This window comes from Ursus maritimus, unplaced genomic scaffold (genome assembly GCF_017311325.1).
Source record: "Ursus maritimus isolate PB19 unplaced genomic scaffold, ASM1731132v1 scaffold_10, whole genome shotgun sequence".
NCBI classification, from domain to species: domain Eukaryota; kingdom Metazoa; phylum Chordata; class Mammalia; order Carnivora; family Ursidae; genus Ursus; species Ursus maritimus.
In genome coordinates this window covers 77207568-77230839 of record NW_024423344.1, presented here as the reverse complement: position 1 = coordinate 77230839, position 23272 = coordinate 77207568, and the positions used below count along the sequence as shown (strand labels likewise).

Genomic DNA, 23272 nt, shown 5'->3' with positions numbered 1-23272 from the left:
GCCGCAGCTACCAACTGCCTCTCGGGGGTAGGTCATCTTCTGGAATAGGCGGGCACGGCCAGATCCCCTTCCGGCATGGGCGTGGCGTGGCTAGATGGTCTTCCGGGTTGGGCGGAGCCTGGGCGTCCGACCTTCTGGGTTGGACAGATCATAGGATGCCCTTTCCGGTTTGGGCGGGGCCTTGCCTGGCACTTGTCCGGAGTGGGCGGGATCTGGGCGCCCTCTTCCGGGTGGGCGGGTGCAGTGCGAGCTCCTCCCGGAGGGGGCGAGCCTCCACGGCGGCCGCGCGCACCCCTGCTCGGCGCGGCTCGAGGGCCGGCCATGCTGCGGACGCGCGGGGCGGATGTGGGCCCCCGGCTCTTACGGGCCGCGCTGGGCCTGGGGTCCGGGCCGGGGCCGGCGCGGGCGGCGTCGGGGGCGCGCGGGCAGAGCTGGCTGCAGCCGGCGGGCCACGACACCGGCGTCAAGGTGTACAACAGCCTCACCCGGAGGAAAGACCCCTTGATTGTGGGCAGCGCGGACGCCGCCTCCTGGTAGCCGCCCGGGATTGGGGGAGCGGGGTGCTGGGGACGTGGGGCGGGAAGGACTGTGCACCCAGCGTTTGCGGGGCGGAGGCGCCGCGCTAAAAGCTTCTCAGGTGGGGGGCAGTTCGTAAGTGCAAACTCCGCGGAAGCACAATTGGAGATACTGGGGTAGTCCCGGCTACTTGACGGGCTTTGGCTATGGGTTCCCCAGAAGTAGTTACTTAACATTTTTAAAAGGGCATGGTTATATGATAATCTTAACTGAGAATGTGCTGTCCTTTCCTGCAAATATGTTCCACATGGTGGATTTTAACCGTGTTTCTAGGTATAGCTGTGGACCGACTGTCTATGATCATGCACACCTTGGCCATGCTTGGTGAGTGTTCTGGATTTGATTTTCCACACTTGGAGGGACCATTTATTTCGAAAAGAAAGAGCCTTTTGCAGATTTTTTTCCATCTCTCAAGTGGCAACTTAAGAATACTGAGTATATTCCAGGTATTGTGGGAAGCACACGTGTTGTCAAATTTGGTTCTTGTAGTGAATTCTAAGCCCTTCTACCCATTTCACAGGGAGGCAGTGAGGAGCAGTGTTAAATGACTGTTTTGGAATTCAGTGCTTCTTGGTGGATCTAGTGAGATGAGTCAGGAGTCAGCCTGAGAAGTTATTTTTGCCCCACCTGTGTATTTTCTTTCCAACTTTGGACAAGCCCTTTTATTACTTTGAGTCCTGGTTTCTTCATCTTTGAGATGGGGGTGATAATAGTATCCACCTGTCTGAATCTTCACAAATTTGTGAAGTAACGCACGGGAAGTGCGGCTTACCCAGTACCTGAGGAGTACTGTGGTGGGGGCTGAGCAGTTGCTGGGGAAAGTGGCTTGCCCGAGGCCACACATTTGGGAAGCAGCGGAACCTGGTGTGTCTGATCCCCTGGAAGCTTGCTTTCTCAACCTCTTAACCGTCCGCTGCACTGCATCCCATCTTTGTCAAAATTGCACTTTTCCTAGTATTTTGTATGTTCCCTTGTTCATTTTTTAAACTTGTTATGTTTCAGACGTAGACTAAAAGTGAAAAGCTACCTTAACTCATACTTCTTACAAAATCCTGCATCACCCAGGAAGGCTGGCGTGTTTTTCTGTTTTGTTAAAACAATCAGTGGCTAACTTACCATTAATTTTAAAAAGGATATTTTGACCACTTTACTGAAGTATAAAGTATGTTGGGGAAGGGTTGCAAAGACAGAAGGAATTCGCAGTCTTTTATAGAGCCAGGTGGATACAGTTTGTGAGGGCAGGTGGGGTTGGTTTGCTCCGTGCAGTGGGGGGAGTGGGGGGACGCGGCAGGCCCATCCCCCTCCGGGAGATGGAGCATTACTTTGCTTGATGGTTTCATTCCAAAGAGATGTCTCTCAGGTCCTTGAGACTCCAGAGTTGAGGGACTCACGAGAGGCTTCCTTAGCCATTAAAACCATTTACATACATTTTGGAAGGGCTGAGAAATTTCTGAAAGAAAGGGGCAGTGGGAGTCTGTTTCCTTATTTTCAGCTGGGAGAATCAAGTCTCTACGTTCTAATTTGTATTTGCCTTTACAAATACCGAAAGGAGTACAAATGTTAAGGGTACAGCTGGATGAATGTTCACGGGTCTTAGGCAGAGACACATTACCATCACCCCAGAAGCCTGAGCGCCCCCTTCGTCACTGTCGTCCCCCATCCCCTCGAGGATAACCAGTTATCCTCTCTGGAAGATGGATTCCTCCAGAGTCATTCAGGATGCTCCTGAGTGGTGGAAAACCCAAGAAAGTCAAGATTCTGAAGAAGCTGGGAGGTGTTAGGGGCAGGGGTGGTCAAGCACGGCTCCACGACTCCTAAGGTAAAGTCCAAATCCTAAGGACATCTCTGCAGTTCTGGAAGTCTGTCCCGACGTACTGTCCAGGTCATCATATCTCCCCACTCGACTCCCCAGGTAGCCACACCTCTGTTTTAAAAAGACAGGTACTTGGGGCGCCCGGCTGGCTTAGTGGATAGACCACGCGACTCAGTCTCAGGGTCATGAGTTCAAGCCCCACCCACCCTGGGCCTAGAGCTTACTTTAAAAAAAAAAAAAAAAAGACATAACAGACACAGCACTTGCTGTGTGCCAGGTGCTATTCTAAATGCTTTACACGCACCAGCCGGTGTGATTCTCCTAAGGGCACTAGGTGGTGGTGCTGTTCTCCCCCAGGGGCTGACATGGTTCGCGGGGAGCTGAAAGAAGGGCACGGGGATGGCCATGGGGCATGGCTCATGCCTGCGGGAGGTGGTGCTGCACAGGCACGAGGATCGTGGTCAGCAGCCTCGTGGGCGTAGTGGGGTTCTGCCCGGTTTATAAATAAGCAACCTGAGGCTTCAGATGATTAAATATCTGTCTTGGCAAGGAGTTTGCGACCTCGCTTGGTCATTGGAGCTGTGTTGCGGGGGGCAGTGTGGGAAGCAGACGGGGTGCAATGACAGGGCTCGTGTTTGACTGACAGAGACTGTGCGGGTGACAGACGAGCATGAGATTCGCCGACCCTGAGATGTGGCTTTTATGGGAAACCAGATTCTGGACATTTTAAATGGCTCTTGAGCCCTTTTGATTTTCCACGTCTGGGCTGCCCCAGCATGGCCTGCCGGTAAGCGGGTGGTTTGTTTTTTTTTAAGATTTATTTGAGAGAGAGTGAGAGGGAGAAGCAGGCTCCCCGCTGAGCAGGGGGCCGGACGTGGAACTCAATCCCAGGACCCTGGAGTCATGACCTGAGCCAAAGGCAGACACTTCGCCGCTTCACCGACTGAGCCCCCCAGGAGCCCCAGGCTGGTGCTTTAATATCCTACAACAGTGCGCACATTTCTTGGGAGTAATACCCTAAGCTTTAACGGCCTCGTCCCTGGTTTGCTGTTGGTCTGTTTTGCCATAGTAAAACTGTCCACTTTTTCTAGGACGTAAGCAAGGACAGTAAAAGCTCTCAGGATTTTAACTACCTAGTGAGAGTGTATTACCACTGAATTCTTCTCCAGTTAAATAGTGTAAACTCGGGTAACAGCTACAGCATTAAACAGCTCACCGTGTGCCTGACATGGAGGCGTTGCCCTTGTTGATTTCTTGTGGGGACCCACGTGGGCCGGTCAGCGGAAGGAGCCTGCGATGCTTGATCTCAGGGTCGTGAATTCGAGCCCCAGGTTGGGAGCAGAGATTACTCCCCTCTTCCTAGCTATGCGGGACCGTCAGCTCCCTCACACACCTAAAGTTTGGGGCAGGCTGCTAAAATGCAAGGCATTCCTTTTTAAAGATCCCAGTGGTCACTTTGTGCATTAAAGACGCCCTAACATTTCTTTTCTTTCAGCTCCTATGTTAGATTTGATATCATCCGAAGGATCCTCACCAGGGTTTTTGGTTGCAACATCATCGTGGTGATGGGAATCACAGATGTGGACGATAAAATAATCCGCAGAGCCGCCGAGGTAAGCGCAGAGGGTGATGTGCCCGGGGACCGCCCCCCTAGCTGCTCCACAGGTGTGTGCTGCATCTCCGTCCCCCCGTGGCTCACGTCCACACGTGGCTCGGCGGGAGCGCTCTGACAGGTGATCAGGGGAGTCTCCGCCCTGGTAAAGGAGGCCTGTTCGATTCTGGGCAGCAAAGCCTTTGATGCCCTCGTCCCCTGCTTGAGCCTCGTCCCTGCCCTGTTCCCGCGGCCTCCAGGCCTCCCTCGCACACGGAAGGCAAAGGCCTGCTTCGGGCTAGGGAAACTTAGCTTACGGGAGCTTCAGTTTTCTCATTTGTTTAGTACACTGGGCTCTTCTCTTATAACTCATGCATCATTTAGGGGAAGCTTTTGGGGGAAAGTTTTAACTGAAGGGTTAAGTTAAATATAGGTAAATTCTTAAGTCTACTTTCTGGTTTTTATAATTAGCAACTTTAACAGTTATCGCTAAAGATCTGCAGATAATTCTTAAATGATCCAGTCTATGCAAAAACGTACACCAAGTGCTTTATATTCCTGTTACTTTAGAAGATGTATGTACTAAAAACTGTATATACGATTTTTTTTTTAGGAAACCAGTCTATACTTTATAATGTTTTATAGTCTGCTTTTCCCACTTCATGTATTTTGAGTATTTTTTCATGTTCTTAAATATTCTTGAACATTTTTAAATAGCCGTACAGCATTTCAGCGCATGGAGATACCCTAATTTGCTGTTCTTATTTTTGGTCTCTGGAGTTACTTCCATATTCTGCTTTTTTTTTTTTTTTTTTTTTTAAAGATTTTATTTTTATTTATTCAACAGAGATAGAGACAGCCAGCGAGAGAGGGAACACAAGCAGGGGGAGTGGGAGAGGAAGAAGCAGGCTCATAGCGGAGGAGCCTGATGTGGGGCTCGATCCCAGAACGCCGGGATCACGCCCTGAGCCGAAGGCAGACGCTTAACCGCTGTGCCACCCAGGCGTCCCCCCATATTCTGCTTTTACTCAAATTTATTTTCTAGAAGCCATGTGTCCCTGTTTCCTACCAATTTGCCTTTTTTTTTTTTTTTTTTTTTTTTTTTTTTTTAATTTTTACTTATTTAAGTAATCTCAGCACCCAACCTGGGGCTCGAACTCACAACCCTGAGATCAAGCATCGCATGCTCCCCCGACCGAGCCAGCCAGGTGCCCCCTTATTTGCCTTTTTAACAACTAGATAGCATTTGCCATGGGGGCTATTCAGTGGTTCCCCATCATTGGCTATGTTGTTTATAGCTGTTAAAAGTAGGGCTGCTGTGAATATCTTTTTTTCCTTCTGTCTTGTTTCGCTATATACTTTTCCCAAAGTGGAGTTACTGGTTCAAGGAGGAACGGTTTTTTAAATAAGATTTTTCTTCTCAGAGTTGGGTGGTTCAGAGAGCATTTACTGGCGGTGCTGAAACCCGGTGGCATTTCCCGGGTCTGTCTTGTCCGAACAGCTGAGCCAGTGTATCGTGGTCCCTTACTGGAGACTCGATTTCCGTTTCCAGAACTGTCCCTGAGCACGCATCGAACTGTCCGGGGTCAGTCAGGCCTGTGCCTGGCTTTGTGCTGACAAAGGTGAGGAAGACCAGTCCTGGCCTCACGGAGTTTGCTTCCGGGGAGGCAGACGAGCCCACAGAGAGCTGCTGTGTGTGCGACATAGCTCATTTTAGAAGGCCGGCTAGGGGCGTGCAAGGAAGACCGTCACACCTCCCTGGAATGCAGGCGTGACTCACTGGGGGAGGATGGCCCAGAATGAAGTCTGAGCAGAGGATGGATGGTGAGGGGCGAGGGCAGAAGGACATCTGGGCAGAGGGGCGAGCGAGGCGGGGCTGTGAGGGAGCCTAGGAACCCGCGCTGTCCTGCTCCCATGGGCCGGCAGGGGGCCTGCGGTGGGGGGGCTGGCAGGGGGCTGGAGAGGTGGGGGCTGCTGGGCCTGGAGGACCTACTGGGGACTTGCACTTTGTCCTGTGGACTCTTGGAGCGCTCGAGCTGGGCTCAGTTCCGTCCAGTGGAGGACACAGCCAGAGACGGGCCTGCGGGCGGGGTTGGAGGGAGCTCCGCCCCGGAGAGCAGAGTTAGTGCGAGGTACCCAAAGAAACGCAGACTTGGATACAGAAATCTGGAGCTTGGTCAGCTCAGGGCTGTGGTATCATAAAGATATGTTTGGACTTTGCCCTACCTGGCACAGAGCACCTAGAACCCACAGAATCTAGTGAGAGAGAGTGTCTTCTGTGTGCTGCTAAGATCACGGCTGGGCCCCTGGCGAGCTTCAGGTTGGGGCTGGGGTCCCAGAGACCCAGCCACGGCGAGAGCTGGGAACTTTCACCCACTACTGCTAGCATTGAGCTGATTGCCAGTGGCCAGGGATTTAATCACCTGTCCCAAGTAATGAAGCCTCCATAAACACCCCCAAAATGAGGGGGCTCAGTGCTTCGGGCTGATGAACACAGGTGGATGCTGGGAGGGCGGCATCGGAGAGCCTGGGAGCTCCACCCCGTGCCCTGTGTGTCTCCTACATCTGGCTGCTCCTGAGTTGTGTCCTTTCTCATAAACTAGGGATGGCAAGTGGCCTGCTTTCCTGAGTTCTGTGACTCGGATCAAACCCCCAAATTTAGACTCCATGGCTGGAGTTCGAGTAGCCAGGGGACCCCGTGGAGGCTGGTGTCTGAAGGGGGCAGTCCCGTGGAGCCTGCACTGACCCGGGAGTTAGTGTCAGAATAGGCAGACTCGGGTTGGATCGTGGACACCCGGCTGCCACCGGAGAACCAAAGTGGCCGGAGTTGGAAAAGGTGCCACAACATTTGGCGTCAGAAGACACCGCAGGCTGGAAGCGAAGGGTGTAGGCTAGCATTCGGGATTCATCAGCGTCCCTGCTGCTCTCTGTCTCTGCCCCTGGGGTCAGGTGTCCCCTGGGCCAGCCAAGGCCCTCGGGGCAAAGTGAGTCATCCCTTTGTGGGGAGCGAGAGGTCCCCAGGCAGGTCAGATGGCCGACCCTGCAGTATCCTGCGTGTGGAGTGCAGGAGGAGGGGCCTGAGTTTGGAGCTGTTTGTCCAGGGCTGTCTGACTTCCGTGTGGGCTCAGCCACTCGTGGGGGGCACAGCCTTTGGATTCTAGAGTGAAGCTTCTGAGCAAACAGGAGGAAGAAAGGAGCATCCTCTGATCCATGGGTGGGATGGATAGGGAGAGGCGGGGGCAGGGAGCTGTGCTGTTCTCTGGAGTGTGCTGGGATGGTCCCTATGGGGGGACCCTGAGGAGGGGGCCAGGGTCGTCGCTGGGAAGGAAGGCTGACCCCAGAGGTGCTGAGCAGGAAGACCTGCTTTAGGGGGCCCTCCATGCAGGGTGGATGGAGCTGGTAGCAAGCAAACCGTGGTCTCTGGCATAGTGAGCACAGAGTTGGAAGGGACACCACGGAGGGAGGCGTTGGTCATGGAGGAAGGTGACCCAGGTGAGGGTTTCATCCGTTCTCTGCCCTCACCCTCAGCGGGGAACTGAGACCTCACACCACTGTCTCTGTATTTGATGAATCAGGCTCTGCTGTGAATCTTCAAACTCGGAGGTGGACGTGCGAGCTGCAAGCCCTGCTGGGAGGCTGGAGGCAGGGCTGGCGGGCAAGGAAAGGGGGAGGGGCTGAGGGGCTCTGGTGCGGGCGGGGTGGGGGCCGTGAGCCCAGCGGGTGAGGATGGGGATGCGGCACAGGGTAAACTCGGCAAGAATGAAGTTACTTAGATGATTTCACAAATGCCACGAGGAGCGGCGCTTGTTCCTTTCAAGAGTTGTATCATACTTAGCCTATGAGCAGGTTGGTGGAACTGGCTGGAAGGTTCTCTATGTAGGGAGCGTTTTTTTTTGACATCTGAAAATTTCCCTCCTCGGCACTTGGCAGGATGCTAGCGTGGCACTGAAGGGTCGTTCTCAAGTATCTCTTTAAGATGGTCAAGGGTGCCTCTGAAACCTGGCTGTGAGCACACCTATTTGTTTCTTAGTGTCAGCAAAAAGGCTGTTTTTTTATCTAATGCAACCTTTTTAAGTGATGGCGAGACTCTTCGTGCCATCTGCTCCTGCACTTGCTTTTACAATATTGTACATTATAATATTACATTTTTCTGGATCCCTTGACTTCAATGTGTGGCACAGGGCTAAGCTTGTCAGGGAGGACTTCCGGGGCGAGCACCACGGGAGGAATGGTACGTGTGTAGGAAGAAGTGGGATGACCATGTCAGAGTGACCTAGGCCGAAAGGGTTCTGTCTGTGCTGCGGGAAGAAGGCTGGCCGCTGTGGCTGAGTGCCGAGGGCCCTGGGGGAGAGGCAGCTTGAGATGGTTTGTGGTGGTCAGCTGGACAGTGACCCAAGATCGACAACTGAGACCGCATTTCAGCACCCACGTCGTGCAGTTCGTTTTTCGGGGAATGAGAGCCGTGCTGTCCAGATACTTGGAGTGACCCGTTGGTGAAAGAGTAAATGTAAAAGCTTTTGTTCTGGAATATGATTCCACTCTCTTGTGCAAGGCCAGCAACAGATTGGTAGCCCACTTGCAGCTGCCTGCTCCTCAGCGTTTCCGAACCATGGCCTCTGGGCTCGTGTGCGTCAGCTGGAGAAGCCGCGTGTGGAACCGGGCTGGCGTGTTTGGGCAGCGTTGGTTTGTCATACTCCCCCTTCCAGAACTAGAGCTGTGGATTCTAGAGTCTCTGTGGGGCCAGGAAAAGTCTGTAAAAGAAGAGGATTGGGGCGCCTGCATGGCTCAGTCAGTAAAGTGTCTGCCTTTGCTCAGGTCATGATCTCAGGGTCCTGGGATCAAGTCCCACGTTGGGCTCCTGGCTTTTCAGGGAGTCTTCTTCTCCCTCTGACTCTGCCCCTCCTTTCTGTTCATGCTCTCTCTCGCTCTCAAATAAATAATTTTTGTTTAAGAGTCTTTTTTTTTTTTTAAGATTTTATATATTTGACAGAGAGAGAGCACAAGCAGGGGGAGCAGCAGGCAGAGGGAGAAGCAGGCTCCCCGCTCAGCAGGGAGCCCGATGTGGGGCTCAGTCCCAGGACCCTGAGATCATGACCTGAGCCAAAGGCAGACGCCTCACCAACTGAGACACCCGGACGCCCCTAAATAAAATCTTTTTAAAAAATATATAGAAATGACATTTTCTACATAACAGAAAATAGGCATAAAGTTGGAAGACTGTGAAAATAATTGAAATTCACATCAGAGATAAAAGGCTAATTTCTTTCATGTAAAAATACTTCCTCCGAATCGACAAGAAGCACTCTGCCAGTCGGTGGAGCAGTGGGTGTGGTGATTACTGACTGTTAACATGAATGGCTCCTGAACATGTGAGGAGACACTCAGGCTCCCTCGGAGGAGAGAAGTACACGTTAAACCTCGGGGAGAAAGCCATTGTTAGCCGCCACGTTGCCAACGTCCAGAAGAGTGCCCGCTGCGAGGTCGGGGCTCAGTCAGGCTCAGACCGGCGCACCCTCCGTGGGGGCGGCAGGTGGCCCACCAGGCTGTGAGCACCTGCCCTCCGACCCGCAGTCTGGCGTCTGATCTGCAGCTCAGAAATGGACTGGCACGTGTGTTACCGCAGATGGAAGAGGGCATGAGGACGGGCCGTGTGTGCAGCGCGCTGTGTTCAGGAGGGGGTGCAGATGTGTCTGGGATCCGGGTGTCCTGTCTCTAACAGAGGCGTGAACACAGCATCGTCCGTTCACACGGTCGTCTTTCCCAGATGCACACGGGTCCCTGTTGCAGTCTTGGGGGTCATTAGGTGGGATCCTCTCTGTGTTGCAAAGCAAGCCAGAGGCACAGAGGCTCATTGCCTTGCCCACGGCCACATGGCTGAAAAGTCACTTTGTTCACCAGGCTTACTTATTTAGTAAATGTCCAGTGGTCGCGGTTTCTAGGATGATTGCCTTTCTGGGGCCCCGGGTGGGGCTGGAGGTGGCCTCTCACTTGAGAAGGTGTGTTGAGCTGCAGTGCGTTGGCTGTGGAGCGGAGCTCTGGTTCCGGGGCCAGAGGAGCAGGAGCTGGAGTCCCGTCCCCTCACCAGCTGCACGGTGTCCAATACTTGTTGTGCTTCTGGTCTTGGAGCATTTTTTTCTGCTGAAAAGTAGACAATACTTCAGGGAGCCTGGTTTTGTGTGCCAGCGCCCTCAGCCCCTGGGGCTACAAGAGCGTGCCCCCAAATGCCCCGTGCTCGGAATGTGACATCTGTCTCTGGGGGTTGCCTGTGCCCCTGCGCCCCAGCCCAGCCACCTGCCCGTGTTTGCACCTGTTTGCACCTGTTCTGTTGCTTCCCAAACACTTCTTAGAGAGTTCCTCATTCATGTGTTTTTGACAGGTTTTCTTGCTGCCCCAGGGGCAGGGATAAGGTAGGAACCCAAGTTTCTGGTTATGATGTAGAAAACACTGAGCTAGCTTCCCCTTGCCCTAGAAAAGCAGAGGCTTTTTTGTGTGTTTGGGGGTTTTGTTTTGAATTATGTAACAGAAATCGTGACACTGTTTATTCCTTTTTTGTCTCTAACCAGAAAACGGGGTCAGTCAGCCTTTGTGACTAGCTAAGTTATTAGAATGAGTTTGGGAGCTAAAACGAAAGGTCCCTCGCGGGGGGCCCGACCTGCTGACCGGCTCGCCTCGTGTTTCTGCAGATGAACGTGTCACCAGCTTCTCTCGCCAATCTGTATGAAGAGGATTTTAAACAAGACATGGCAGCCTTGAAGGTGAAGGGCGTTGCTGAGTCTTCTCGCAGCGAGGGGGGGACGTGAGCACTGAAAGCCGGTGTGGCCGACCGACGCCTTTCACCTGTGGAAGGTCATCTCTCCTTTGCTTTCCATCAGGTTCTCCCCCCGACCGTGTACTTGAGGGTAACTGAAAATATTCCTCAGATCATTTCTTTCATCGAAGGAATCATTGCTAACAGGCACGCTTATTCGACAGCACAAGGTAGGGGTTCTGTCACTTCCACTGATCCTTGGGTAAATACCAGTGGGATTTTGAGAAACTGGACATGTGCTTGCGAGTTGTTGGAGCTCGCCGAGTGATCTGCCGTCTTTACGGCTTCGCTGCCTTTTCCCACCAAGGTGCTGGACAGTTCCCTAACGCATCCGGTCCTCTGCCCCCTGCCGCCTGGTCTCCCGCTGGCCGCTCCCTGCCTAGGGTTGTCCCTTCGGCCTCCGTCACCCACTGCTGACTGGTGACAGCCCGCGCCTGCCCCTGGCTGGGCCTGGTCACGTCCCTCTGGCACACTTCACTGCTGACGGCTTAGGAGACCCTGCTTCTGGCCTGCCATTTGCTGCCACCCCTGTGGCCCACAGCCACGCCTCCCGCCTTCCAGCCCTTTCCACCCAAGTCCCACCCTGCTGCGCACCCCGACTGAGCTTCCACCCTCCCGGGACGTTTCTTCTCCGCTCAGGGCTGAAAGCAGACTCTAGCCCACCTCTGGTGCCTGTGCTATGCCCGTTGGCTGCAGCCATGTGCCGCCCTAGCTTGCTGTTCATGCTCTCGTGTTCCGTCGCTGCTGGGATCATAAAAACCTTTCGTTTCCAGTGAATGACCCACTAACATCCCAGCCCAGAGTTGGGATACGTGCTTCTTGTAATGCTTGTTGCAAGTAAATAGCAAAGTATAAAGCCTGATAACAGACACGGTTCCTGCGGGTTACTGGCAGTAAGCCCCCTCCCTTCAGAGGTCCTACCTGCATGCCAAGGTCCCTGCGACGGGCCCAGGTCCGCAGATGCGGGTGCTGCCTTTCTCAGTCACCTGCGCATACACCAGAGTTTGCAGTTTCCTTGCTTTACCGTATTTGCTATATTTAGATTTTGTCTCCAAGAAAAACTTGTTTTTAAGGGGATTGGGTGACTGAACTGGAGTTTTCCCTGAAAATACAGGCATTTTCCCGCTGCCATGAAACATGAAATGGGACGAGCAGCCCAGAGTAACGCTCACGGGGCAGAGGGCCAGACTTAGCAATAGATTTCGCTGCTTTATTGCTTTATTACGATGCTTTATTGTAAGTTTTTAATACTGATAATGTAAATATAATCAAAATAAGGTGACATTAACACAAACACCATTAATTTGGACTTTATGACAATTCCATAAAAGCTGGGTTGTGATTTGAATTTTGAACTCTTTGTTCAGCAAATTGCTAATGTGAACAGAGGTGGGGAGAAACGTGTCCTCCGTGAAAGAGAGTTTTCACAGTGCGCCCAGGCCCGACTCCTGGGACAGCCGCCCCCCCGCAGCCCCCAGCTCCTCCCTAGCGTACTGGGAGCTTGCGCGTGAGCTCTGGGTGATGAGGACGGCCCCCGGGGTCCCGCTCCTCAGTTGGAGGGCTTGAGGGCGGAGCAGACTGTCTGGGCTGAGAGCACAGAGCTGTGTGTGGGCACGTGGTGACTGCTCCCGAAACGGACCATCCCAGCGTTGGACACGGATCTTACACTTGGGTTCTCAGTTCCAGCCCTGGATGTTCGTGGCGCGTCCACATGCGTGCTCTCATAGAACAGCGGTGCTGGCGTTCATCCTGATTTAGAGACGGGACAGGGGCCACGTGAAGACCAGATGCCATATCCTGTGTTTGAACGCTCACTACTTGTTAGCTGCTACGCTTACATAGACACTGATATTTAAGACTGAGAAATGAATTCTTTTTTTCTTAATTTGCAGTAATTGTTCATATTCTTTTTTGAACTGATTTTTCTTTATTTAAATTTTGCTTGTTAACATACAGTACAGTGTTGGTTTCTGGGGTGGAATTCGGTGATTCAGAGAAATGATGACTTCTTCATGACCTTTATAAAACAGGCAACGTGTACTTCGACCTGCAGTCGATAGGAGACAAGTACGGCAAGCTGGTCGGTGCGGTCCCCAGTCCGGTCGGAGAGCCAGGTGGGTGGACCCCAGCCTCCCGCCTCGGGTCCGGAGTCTGAAGCGCAGGCTCGGCATCTCAGGCCTGGGGATGGCGCCAGGCCGTGCGTCCCAGCTGTGTTCTAAATGTAACTCGTTGTTTCCAAAGCGAGTAAGCTTGTGGAGTGTGACCTCCACTGGGCAGGTTATCAGTCTCCTCCCGCCAGCCAGGTCCTCCGCTCTTCTCCCTGCGGAGGGCACTTTTGCTGGGCCGCCGGCTTCCCGCGGACACACACGTGTGCTGTCACCTTTTAACACTCTTTGCCATCTTGCTGTCATACTCAGGTCCAACTATATTTTGCCGTATAGTAAATCCCTGTAGGTATTTTACCATATATTACAATCCCGGTGTATTTTAATTTATTCCTACATTCTCTCCTGTTCCAGTGATTGTTAGATTGACGTTATTTTTATGGAGAAGAAGTACGTATATAGAAGTAAATTTAAAATGGTTTTTTAAAAAATTTTAAATTAAAAATAATTTTAAATTAAAAAAATACTATTTAAGAGAGCCAAATAAAGACAAGCAAAAACTCAAAAGCCACATTGTCCAAGTAATTTGTCTTTAGCCATTATATTCTCTATAAATGATGCCATTTATTTTTCCATTTCTTATTTTTTAAAGATTTTATTTATTTGACAGAGCGAGCGCATGAGCCGGGGGAGCGGCAGGCAGAGGGAGAAGCAGGCTCCCCGCTGAGCAAGGAGGCCGACGTGGGGCCTCCCGAGGACCCTGGGATCATGACCTGGGCTGAAGGGCTGAAGGCAGACACTTAACCCAGTGAGCCACCCAGGTGCCCCCATGATGCCGTTTACATTTAATTACTAACAGTATTATTTCCTCAGAAGTGGTGTTTGTTACTCTTACTCATAAGTACCCTGCTCCCTCCTGAAAGACCAGAACCGAGAACCGCTAGACTGCCCACGCGTGTGGGTTTGCTGCTGTGCCCTGGGAAAGCAGGGACACATTCTAGTGTCAGCAATGCTTTTGTGTTTTAATAGATTTTAGGGGACGCCTGGGTGGCACAGTTGGTCAAGCGTCCAACTCTTGGTTTCGGCTCAGGGCTGATCTCAGGGTCATGAGATCGAGCCCTGTGTCAGGCTCCTTGCTCAGCGGGGAGTCTGTTTGAGAGTCTCTCTCTCCTTCTCCCCCTTCCTCCACTCTCTCTCTCTCTCTCAAATAAATAAATCTTTAAAAAACAATAGACTTTATTGTAGGGCACTTGTGGGTTCACAGCAAAGTTGAGGGGAAGGAGCAGTGATTTCCCACATTCCCCTGATGCTTCTCACGCACAGCCTTCCCTGTTCTGAATGTCACGCACCAGAATGGGACATCTGTCACAGCGGGTGCACCTGTATGGACACATCTCCCCCCGAATCCAGCACACGTGTGGTGCTGTGTGTTCTGTGGGTCGGATAAGTGTGTAATGCTGCATGTCCCACACAGTCGCTTCACTGCCCTCTGATCACCCCTGTGCTCCAGCTGCTCAAACTCCCTCCCTCCTCACCCCTGCAGCCCATGGTCTTTTACTGTCTGCATAGTTTTGCCTTTTCTAGAATGCCGTCAGGTTAGAATCATACAGTGTGCGGCCTTTTCAGACTGGCTTTTTTCACTTAATACACATTCAAGTGAAAATGTGCATTGAAGCCACCAGGTCCCACCGGGACCCAGGCAAGGGCAGAGCCCCTTGGGGACAGGGGACGCAGCCACCGTCCATGTCTCTTTATGACTTGATAGCTCATTTCCTTTTAGTGCTGAGTAATATTCCCTTGATACAGCACCATGTGTATTCGCTCACCTGTCAGGGCATCGTGGCTGCTTACGTTTTGGAACAGAGGGAGCCCAGCACTGGCTCGTACAGTGTGTACCATCACCTCACCCTCCTCTTCTGGGTTCTCTTGCTCCTCGAATGTCACTGACACTCTGGTAACTTTTTTTCTCTGTGTAATTGTCTTTTGGGGGAGAAGTTGCTCTGAAACTCATTCGCTGGCACACCTAGCTTTCTTAGGAGGAGAGTAAGGAAGGCAGACAGCTCAGCTCAGTGCATCCCTAGGAAGAAGGGTCTGTGTTTGCTAGGTGGAATCTCGACTGTTCTGCTTGCTGAAACCGGTCTCACCTCCGTGCTGAGACCTCCTGCTCCGGCGTGTCTTAGATAAAGGCGTGGGGTGGTCCGTCTGGCCGTCACGTGGGGCAAGAGGAGCGCGAGGTCACATGCAGGAAGGAGCAGCGTCTTTGGGACGTCTTGGCCATGCTGCGTGGGTTTGCCTGTTGTAGATTCTCGCCCCTGATCGATCATTTGCTGTTGGCAGTTGACTCTGACAAGCGGCATGCCAGCGACTTTGCCCTGTGGAAGGCAGCCAAGCCCCAGGAGGTGTTCTGGGCCTCTCCTTGGGGAAAGGGAAGACCCGGCTGGCACATCGAGTGTTCCACCCTCTCGAGGTAAGGTTTTGTGTTCTGTGCAAGCTCGCGCAGTGCCGCACTTGGCCAGCAGAGGGGGCGGGTGTGAGCAGCATNATGGCGCGCACTCCTTAATCCCCGTCCCCGACGTCCCCTGCCCCCCACCCACCTCCCCTCGGGTGACCTTCAGCATGTTCTCTGTACTTAAGAATCTGCTTCTTGGTTTGCCTCTCTCTTTTTTTTTTTTCCTTTGTTCGTTTTGTTTCTTAAACTCCACATAGGAGTGAAGTCATATGGTATTTGTCTTTCTCTGGTTTATTCGCTCACCATTACGCTCTCTAGCTCCATCCACGTTGTTGCAAATGGCAAGAGTCGTTCACGTTTATGGCCGAGTACTATTCCATTGTATGTATTTACTACGTCATCTTTATCCATTCATCTGTCAGTGGACACTTGCGCTGCTTCCAGAGTTTGGCTAAGGGTGGGGCGCCTGGGTGGCTCAGTTCGCTAAGCGTCTGCCTTCAGCTCAGGTCATGATCCCTGGGTCCTGGGATCGAGCCCCGCATCGGGCTCCCTGCTCAGCTGGGAGTTCGCTGCTCCTTCTGCCCCTGCCTGCTGCCCCACCTGCTTGTGCTCTCTCTCCCTCTCTCTGTCTCAAAAAAACAACAACGACACAACAACAACAAAACATAACCCAAAAGTGCAATTGCTGGGTCATAGGGTAGCTCTATTTTTAACTTTTTGAGGAAACTCCATGCAGTTTTCCAGAGCGGCTGCACCAGCTTGCATTCCTGCCCACAGTGCAGGAGGGTTCCCCTTTCTCCACATCCTTGCCAACACTGCTTCTCGTGGTTTTGATTTTAGCCATTCTGACAGGTGCAATTTGGTTTTGATTTGCATTCCCCTGATGATGAGTGATGTTGAGCATCCTTTCATATTTGTGTCTTCTCTGGAGAAATGTCTGTTCGTGTCTTCTGCCCATTTTTTAATTGGATTATTTGCTTTGGGAATGTTGAGTTGTACCAGTTCTTTATACATGTTGGGTACTAACCCTGTGTTGGGTATGTCATGTGCAGATATCTTCTCCCGTTCTGTAGGTTGCCTGCTAGTTTTGTTGATTGCTTCCTTTCTGTGCAGAAACTTTGTATTTTGATGAAATCCCAATATTTTATTTTTGCTTTTGTTTCTCTTGCCTGTGGAGACATATCTTGAAAGATGTTGCTATGGAGGGTGTCAGGGAAATTACTGCCTGAGCTGTCTTCTAGGATTTTGATGGATTCCTTTCTCACATTTAGGTCTTTAATCCATTTTGAGTTTATTTTTGTGTGTGCCATAAGAGGGTGGTCCGGTTTCATTTGTGTGTTGCCGTCCAGTTTTTCCAACACCATCTGTCGGAGAGACTGTCCTTTTCCCATTGTATATTCTTTCCTGCTTTGTTGAAGATTGACCATATAATTGGGGGTTTATTTATTGGTTTTCCGTTCTTTTTTTTTAAGATTTTATTTATTTATTCGATAGAGATAGAGACAGCCAGCGAGAGAGGGAACACAAGCAGGGGGAGTGGGAGAGGAAGAAGCAGGCTCATAGCGGAAGAGCCTGATGTGGGGCTCGATCCCAGAACGCCGGGATCACGCCCTGAGCCAAAGGCAGACGCTTAACCGCTGTGCCATCCAGGCGCCCCTGGTTTTCCGTTCTGTTCCATTGATCTATGGTGTCTACTTGTGCCAGTACCATACTGTTTTGATTACGACAAATAATATAACTTGAAGTCTGGAATTGTGATACCTCCAGTTTTGTTTTTCTTTTTCAAGATTACTTTGGTTATTTGGGTCCTTTTGTGGTTCCATACAAATTTTAGAATTCTTTATTCTTTATTGTTCTGTGAAAAATGCTGTTGGTATTTTGATAGGGATTGCATTAAATGTGTAGATTGCTTTGGGTAGTATGGACACTTTAACAATATTTGTTCTTCAGTCCATGAGCACTGAACGTCTTCCATTTCTTTATGTCATCTTGAATTTCTTTCATCAATGTTTTATAGTTTTCAGAGTACAGGTCTTTCACCTTTTTGGTTAAATTTATTCCTAGGTATTTTATTATTTTTGGTGCAGTTGTAAATGAGATTGTTTTCTTAATTTCACTTTCTGCTGTTTCATTATTAGTGTATAGAAATGCAAGAGAGTTCTGTACATTGCTTTTGTATCCTTTGACTTTACTGAATTCATTTATCAATTCTAACAGTTTTTTGGTGGAGTGTCCAGGGTTTTCTATATATATTATCATGTCATCTGCAAATAGAGTTTTACTTCTTCCTTACCAGTTTGGATGCCTGTATTGCTTTATGTTGTCTGAGTGCTGAGGCTGGGACTTCCAGTACGGTGTTGAATCAAAGTGGTGAGAGGGGACATCGCTGTCTTGTTCCTGACCTTAGGAGTAGAGCTCACAGTTTTTCCCTACTGAGTATGGTGTTAGCTGTGGATTTTTCGTATATGGTCTTTATTATACTGAGGTATGTTTCCTCTGGACCTACTGTGCAGAGGGTTTTTATCACGAATGGGTGTTGTACTTCGTCAGAAGCTTTTCCTGCATCTTTTGAAGTAATCATATGGTTTTTCTCCTTTTTTTAAAAAAATTAATGTGATGTATCACATTGATGGGTTTGCAGATACTGAACCACTCTTGAATCCCACTTGATCCCGGTGAATGATTTTTTTAATGTATTGGGTTTGGTTTGCTAATATTTTGTTGAGGATTTTTTTGCATCTGTGTTTTCAGAGATACTGGCTCATAGCTCTCTTTTTAGTGGTGTCTCTATCTGCTTTTGGTATCAGGGTGATGCTGGCCTCATAAAGTGAGTTTAGAAGTTTCCTTTCCTCTTCTATTTTTTGGAATAGTTTGAGAAGAACAGGTACTAACTCTTCTCTAAATATTTGGTAGAATTCCCCTGGGAAGGCTCTGGTCCTGGACTTTTGCTCGTTGGGAGCTTTTTGATCACTGATTCAGTCTCATTGCTGGTGATTGGTCTGTTCAGATTTTTTCTTTCTTTCTACTTCAGGTTTGGTAGATTATATGTTTCTAGGAATTTATCTATTTCTCCTAAATTGTCTGGTTTGTTATATAGGTTTTCATAGTATTCTCTTGCAGTTGTATTTCTGTGGTGTTGGTTGTTCTCCTTTTTCATTTGTGATTTTGTTAATTTGGGTCCTCTCTCTCTCTCTCTCTCTTTTTTTTTTTTTTTTTAAGTAAATTCTGTGCCCATCATGGGACTTGAACTCACGACCCCGAAATCACGGGTCTCCTGCTCTACGTACTGAGCCAGCCAGGCGCCCCAGTCCCTCCCCCCCCTTTTTGATGAGTCTGGCTAAAGGTTTTATCAGTTTTGTTCCTCTTTTCAAAGAATCGGCTCCTGATTTCACAGATCTGTTCTTTTGTTTCTTTTCAGATTCTAGATCACTTATTGCTGCTCTAATCTTTGTTTCCTTCCTTCTGCTGGTTTGGGTTTTGTTTGTTGTTCTTTTTCTAGCTCCTTTAAGTGTAAGGTAAGGTTGTTTGAGGATTTTCTTGCTTCTTGAGGCGGCCCTGTGTTGCTGGAAACCTCCCTCTCAGAACTGCTTCTGCCACACCCCAGAGATTTTGGGCCATTGTGTTTTCATTTTCTTTCTTTCTTTTTTTTTTTTCCCCGTGTGTGTGTGTGTGTGTGTGTGTGTGTGTGTGTGTGTGTGTGTGTTCATTTTCTTTTGTTTCCGTGTAATGTCTCTGATTTCCTGGTTGAGCTGTTCACTGTTCAGTAGCATGTTACTTAACCTCCGTATGTTTGTGCTCGACGTCTAGTTCCATAGTGCTGTGGTCAGAAAAGATAACATGGTATGACTTTGATCTTCTTCAGCTTGCTGAGACTTGTTTTGTGGCCTAATATGTGATCTGTCCTGGAGAACGTCTGTGTGCACTTGAAAAGAGTGTGTGTTCTGCTGTTTTAGGACGGAATGTTCTAATTGTATCTGCTAAATCCATCTGGTCCATTGCTGTGAGTGGGGTGTTGAAGTCCCCTACTATTGTACTACTGTCAGTTCCTTTATGTTCGTTAGTGACTGGGGCAGGCGTTTGGGTGCTCCTGTGTCGGGTTCGTAAATATCTACAATGGTTATATCTTCTGCTCGGAGTGTCCCTTTTATTATTATATAGGGCCCTTTGTCTCTTGTTACAGGCTTTGTTTGAAAGTCTTTTTTGTCCAGTGTAAGTATCGCTACCTGGCTTGCTTCTGACATCCATTTATATCACACATGCTTCTTCACCCCTCACTTTCAATGTGCAGGTGTCTTCAGGTCTGAAATGAGATCCTGTAGCCATCGTGTGGATGGGTCTTGTTGTTTTATCCACGCTGTCACCGTGTGTCTTTTGATTGCAGCATTTAGTCCATTTACATTCAAAGTAATTATTGGTAGATAAGTATTTTTGCCATTTCGCTATTTGTCCTGTGGTTGTTTCTGTAGTTCTTCTCTTATCCTTCTCTTTCTCTCTTTCATGGTTTGCTGGCTTTCTTTAGTGATATACTTGGATTTCTTTCTTTATTGTTTGCATATCTATTACTGGTTTTTGATGTGTGGTTACCATTAGGTTTGTATATAATTTCTTCTGCATATAGCAGTCAGTATTAAGTTGCTGATCCCGTAAGCTGGAACCCATTCTTTACTCCTCCCCACGGTTTACCTATATGGTGTCGTACTTTACTTCCTTTTAGTTTGTGAATCCCCAGACTGATTTTTTACAGGTATACTTATTTTTACTGCTTTTGTGCTTCCTCCTTTTCATACTCTTAGTTATGGTCTTTCCTTTCTACTCGGGGAGTCCCCTTTAATATTTCTTACAGGGCTCATTTAGTGGTCTGAACTCTTTTAGTATTCATTTGTCTGAGAAACTCTTTCTCTCTCTTTATTCTGAATGACAACCCTGCTGGCTAGAGTATTCTTAGCTGCAGGTTTTTTTGTTTCACCACTTTTTTTTTTTTTTTTTTTTTTTTTTTTTTTGACAGAGAAAGAGAGAAAGAGCACAAGCAGGGGGAGCAGCAGTGGGGGAGGGAGAAGCAGACTCCCTGTCTGGGCTCGATCCCAGGACCCAGGGATCATGACCTGAGCTGAAGGCAGACGCTTAACTGACTGAGCCACCCAGGCGCCCCTCTTTAAGCACTTTGACTATATCATGCCACTCTCTGGCCTTCAAAGTTTCTGCTGAAAAATTCGCTGATAGCCTTTTGGGGTTTCCCTTGTGTGTAACTGTCTTTCTCTTGCTGCTTTAAATTTCCCCCCCCTTTTTCTTAAAGATTTATTTATTTTAGAGAGGGAGAGAGTGTGCGAGTGGGGGGAGGGGCAGAGGGAGCAAATCTTCAGGCAGACTCCACACTGAGTGCAGAGCCTGATATGGGGCTTGATCCCATGACCCTGAGATCACGACCTCAGCCGAAACCAAGAGTCGGACGCTGAGCTAACTGAGCTGCCCAGGCGCCCCCCAGTGTTTTTCTTTGTCACTGTCTTTTGCTGTTTTAGTTACTGTATGTCTTGGTGTGGACCTCCTTGTGTTGATTTTCTTGGGGGAATCTCTGTGCCTCCTGCATCTGGATATCTGTTTCCTTCCCTAGATTCAGGAAATTTTTGGCTATTATTTCTTCAAATAAATTTTCTGACCCCTTTTCTCTCTCTTTTTCTGGGATCCCTATAACATGCATGTCATTATGCTTGATGGAGTCACTGAATTCCCAAAGGCTATTTTTTTTCTCTCACCGGCTCAGCTTGATTACTTTCCATTACTCCATCTTCCAGGTCATTAATTAGCTCTTGTGCCTCCTCTAGCCTGCTATATATATTCTATCCAGTATATTTTTTTTTTAAAGATTTTTTATTTATTTATCCCACAGAGATAGAGACAGCCAGCAAGAGAGGGAACACAAGCAGGGGGAGTGGGAGAGGAAGAGCAGGCTCATAGCGGAGGAGCCTGATGTGGGGCTCGATCCCATAACGCCGGGATCACGCCCTGAGCTGAAGGCAGACGCTTAACCGCTGTGCCACCCAGGCGCCCCCCCATCCAGTATATTTTTAATTCTATTTAATGTGTTCTTCGTCTCTGCTGCTTTTTTTATCTCTCTGTTAAGGGTCTCACTGACAGCCTCCACTCTTTTCTCAAGTCCAGTGAGTGTCTTTACGATCATTACTTTAAATTCTCTTTCAGGTAGAATCCTTCTGTCTGTGTCACTTGGGTGTCTTGCTGTGGTTTTGTCCTGTTCTTTCATTTGGGACATACTCCTCTGACTCCTCATTTTGTCTAACTCTCTGTTTCTGTGTGTTGGGAAAGTCAGCTGCATCTCTTGCTCTCGAAGGTAGTGGGTAGGGCACGGACATTTGACAAGGGGCACTGGCCCTTTGCCACAGGGGACGCGCAGCTGCTACGGAAACTAGGTGGCTGGGGCTGCTCCACAGGGTGTGTGGGTGGGGGTGCAGCTTTAACCAGCCACCCACCAGGATCGAGGCCCCACAAAACATGTGGGTTGGGCGATGCGGTGTTCGTGAGCTTTATGCCAGTCTTCTGGAAGAGGGAACCATAGCTCTGAGGCTGAGACAAGCATGGGTGGGGGGCTCAGTATAAGCAGTTGAGATAGTGAGCGTCATTCGGCACTGGTTCGCACAGGTGGCTGTGTGTGTGTGCTGAGGAGCAGGGGAGGGAAATGGTGTCTTCTAGGCCCTTTGTTTCTGGAGGCATCTCTGAGATCCCTGCCTCTCCAGGGCTGTTTGTAAAATATCTCTTTGAGGGTGGACTCTTAGATTCCTAAACCCTCCTGGCTCTCCCAGAGCCTAGCTGCTGATTTTTAAAATTCCAGGCTTTTGTGTTTTAAAGATTTATTTATTTTAGAGAGAAAGAGAGAGTGCGCGGTGGGGAGGGACAGAGGGAGGAGAGTAGTTCCAAACAGAGTCCATGGTGAGCTTGGAACCTGACCGTAGGCTCGATCCCACAACCCTGATATTATGACCCACGCTGAAACCAAGAGTCAGATGTCCAAATGACTGTGCCACCCAGGCACCCCTAAAATTCCAGGTTTTTACGTGTTGGGTTGTAAGAACTCATGAAATTCTGCCCCTCTCACTTTCAAAGCCAAATGATACAGGGATTTATTTTCCTTGTGTGGGCTGCCTGGCGTGATAGTGTGTTTCTTGCCCTTCTCCCCGCCACCCCACTTCCCGCCGGCTCCTTCCAGACTGCACACAGCCAGGGACCTTTTAGCTTCTGACTGTGTCTTTGCCCTTCCTACCCTCCTTGATGTGGTCTGTTCTCTCCCTTTAGCTGTGGCGTTTGTTCTGCGAGTCTTTGGGTCATCGTCTGGGTTATTCACGCGGATATGAGTATTTTCTAGTTGTATCTGTCGGACGAGGCCAGCTTAGGGTCCTCCTCCTCTGCCGTCTTCCCAGTCTCTCCCTGAACTGCCTTCCTCTTACTTGCTGCTCCCCCAGCCTGCTCCCCCAGACATGGTTGTGGATCAGCCCCACCGAGCACCACCCCAGCTTCCACTTCCTGGCTCCCCGGTCTTCAGTCCACCCGTCTTCCAGCTGTTCATCGGGAACAGCACCACACACTGGGCGTTTCTGTCTTGGGAATCTCTCTAACAGATGCTTCCGTGATCTCGATTCCCTCCAGCGACCCTCCTTTTTGTCTGCTTCTCTTCTTCTCATCTGCATGTGACCTGCTTTTTGCCTGCCAGGTGTCCCCCACTGATTCTGGGCTCCTGAGGTCACCAGTGACCCCCACTGCCAGCTGGCCATTGACTGGCAGCCCAAGTGCCTGCTCTCCCCTCAGCTTCTGGGAAGCAGCTTTCTTCTGGTGTTGGGGTCTCTGCTGGGCCTCTGTGGTCTGTTCCTTTGGTACTTCCCGCGGTTCTCCCATAGCCAGATGACCTTTCCTCGTGTGTGCCTGT

At 49.8% G+C, this 23272-nt stretch overlaps 1 protein-coding gene across 2 annotated transcripts in view; it reads left to right on the top strand.

Moving 5' to 3' along the window:
- Positions 1 to 321: 321 nt before the first annotated feature.
- Positions 322 to 23272, top strand: part of CARS2 (cysteinyl-tRNA synthetase 2, mitochondrial) — a 45819-nt gene continuing 22868 nt past the window's right edge. Inside the window, exons 1-7 of one of the 2 annotated variants that reach the window (XM_040624623.1) lie at positions 322 to 533; positions 850 to 900; positions 3885 to 4002; positions 10664 to 10735; positions 10853 to 10958; positions 12819 to 12902; positions 15231 to 15360. In XM_040624623.1, coding sequence (XP_040480557.1) covers positions 322 to 533; positions 850 to 900; positions 3885 to 4002; positions 10664 to 10735; positions 10853 to 10958; positions 12819 to 12902; positions 15231 to 15360 — 773 coding nt within the window. The remainder of the gene's footprint in view (positions 534 to 849; positions 901 to 3884; positions 4003 to 10663; positions 10736 to 10852; positions 10959 to 12818; positions 12903 to 15230; positions 15361 to 23272) is intronic. The other variant, XM_040624628.1, reaches the window with a different exon arrangement.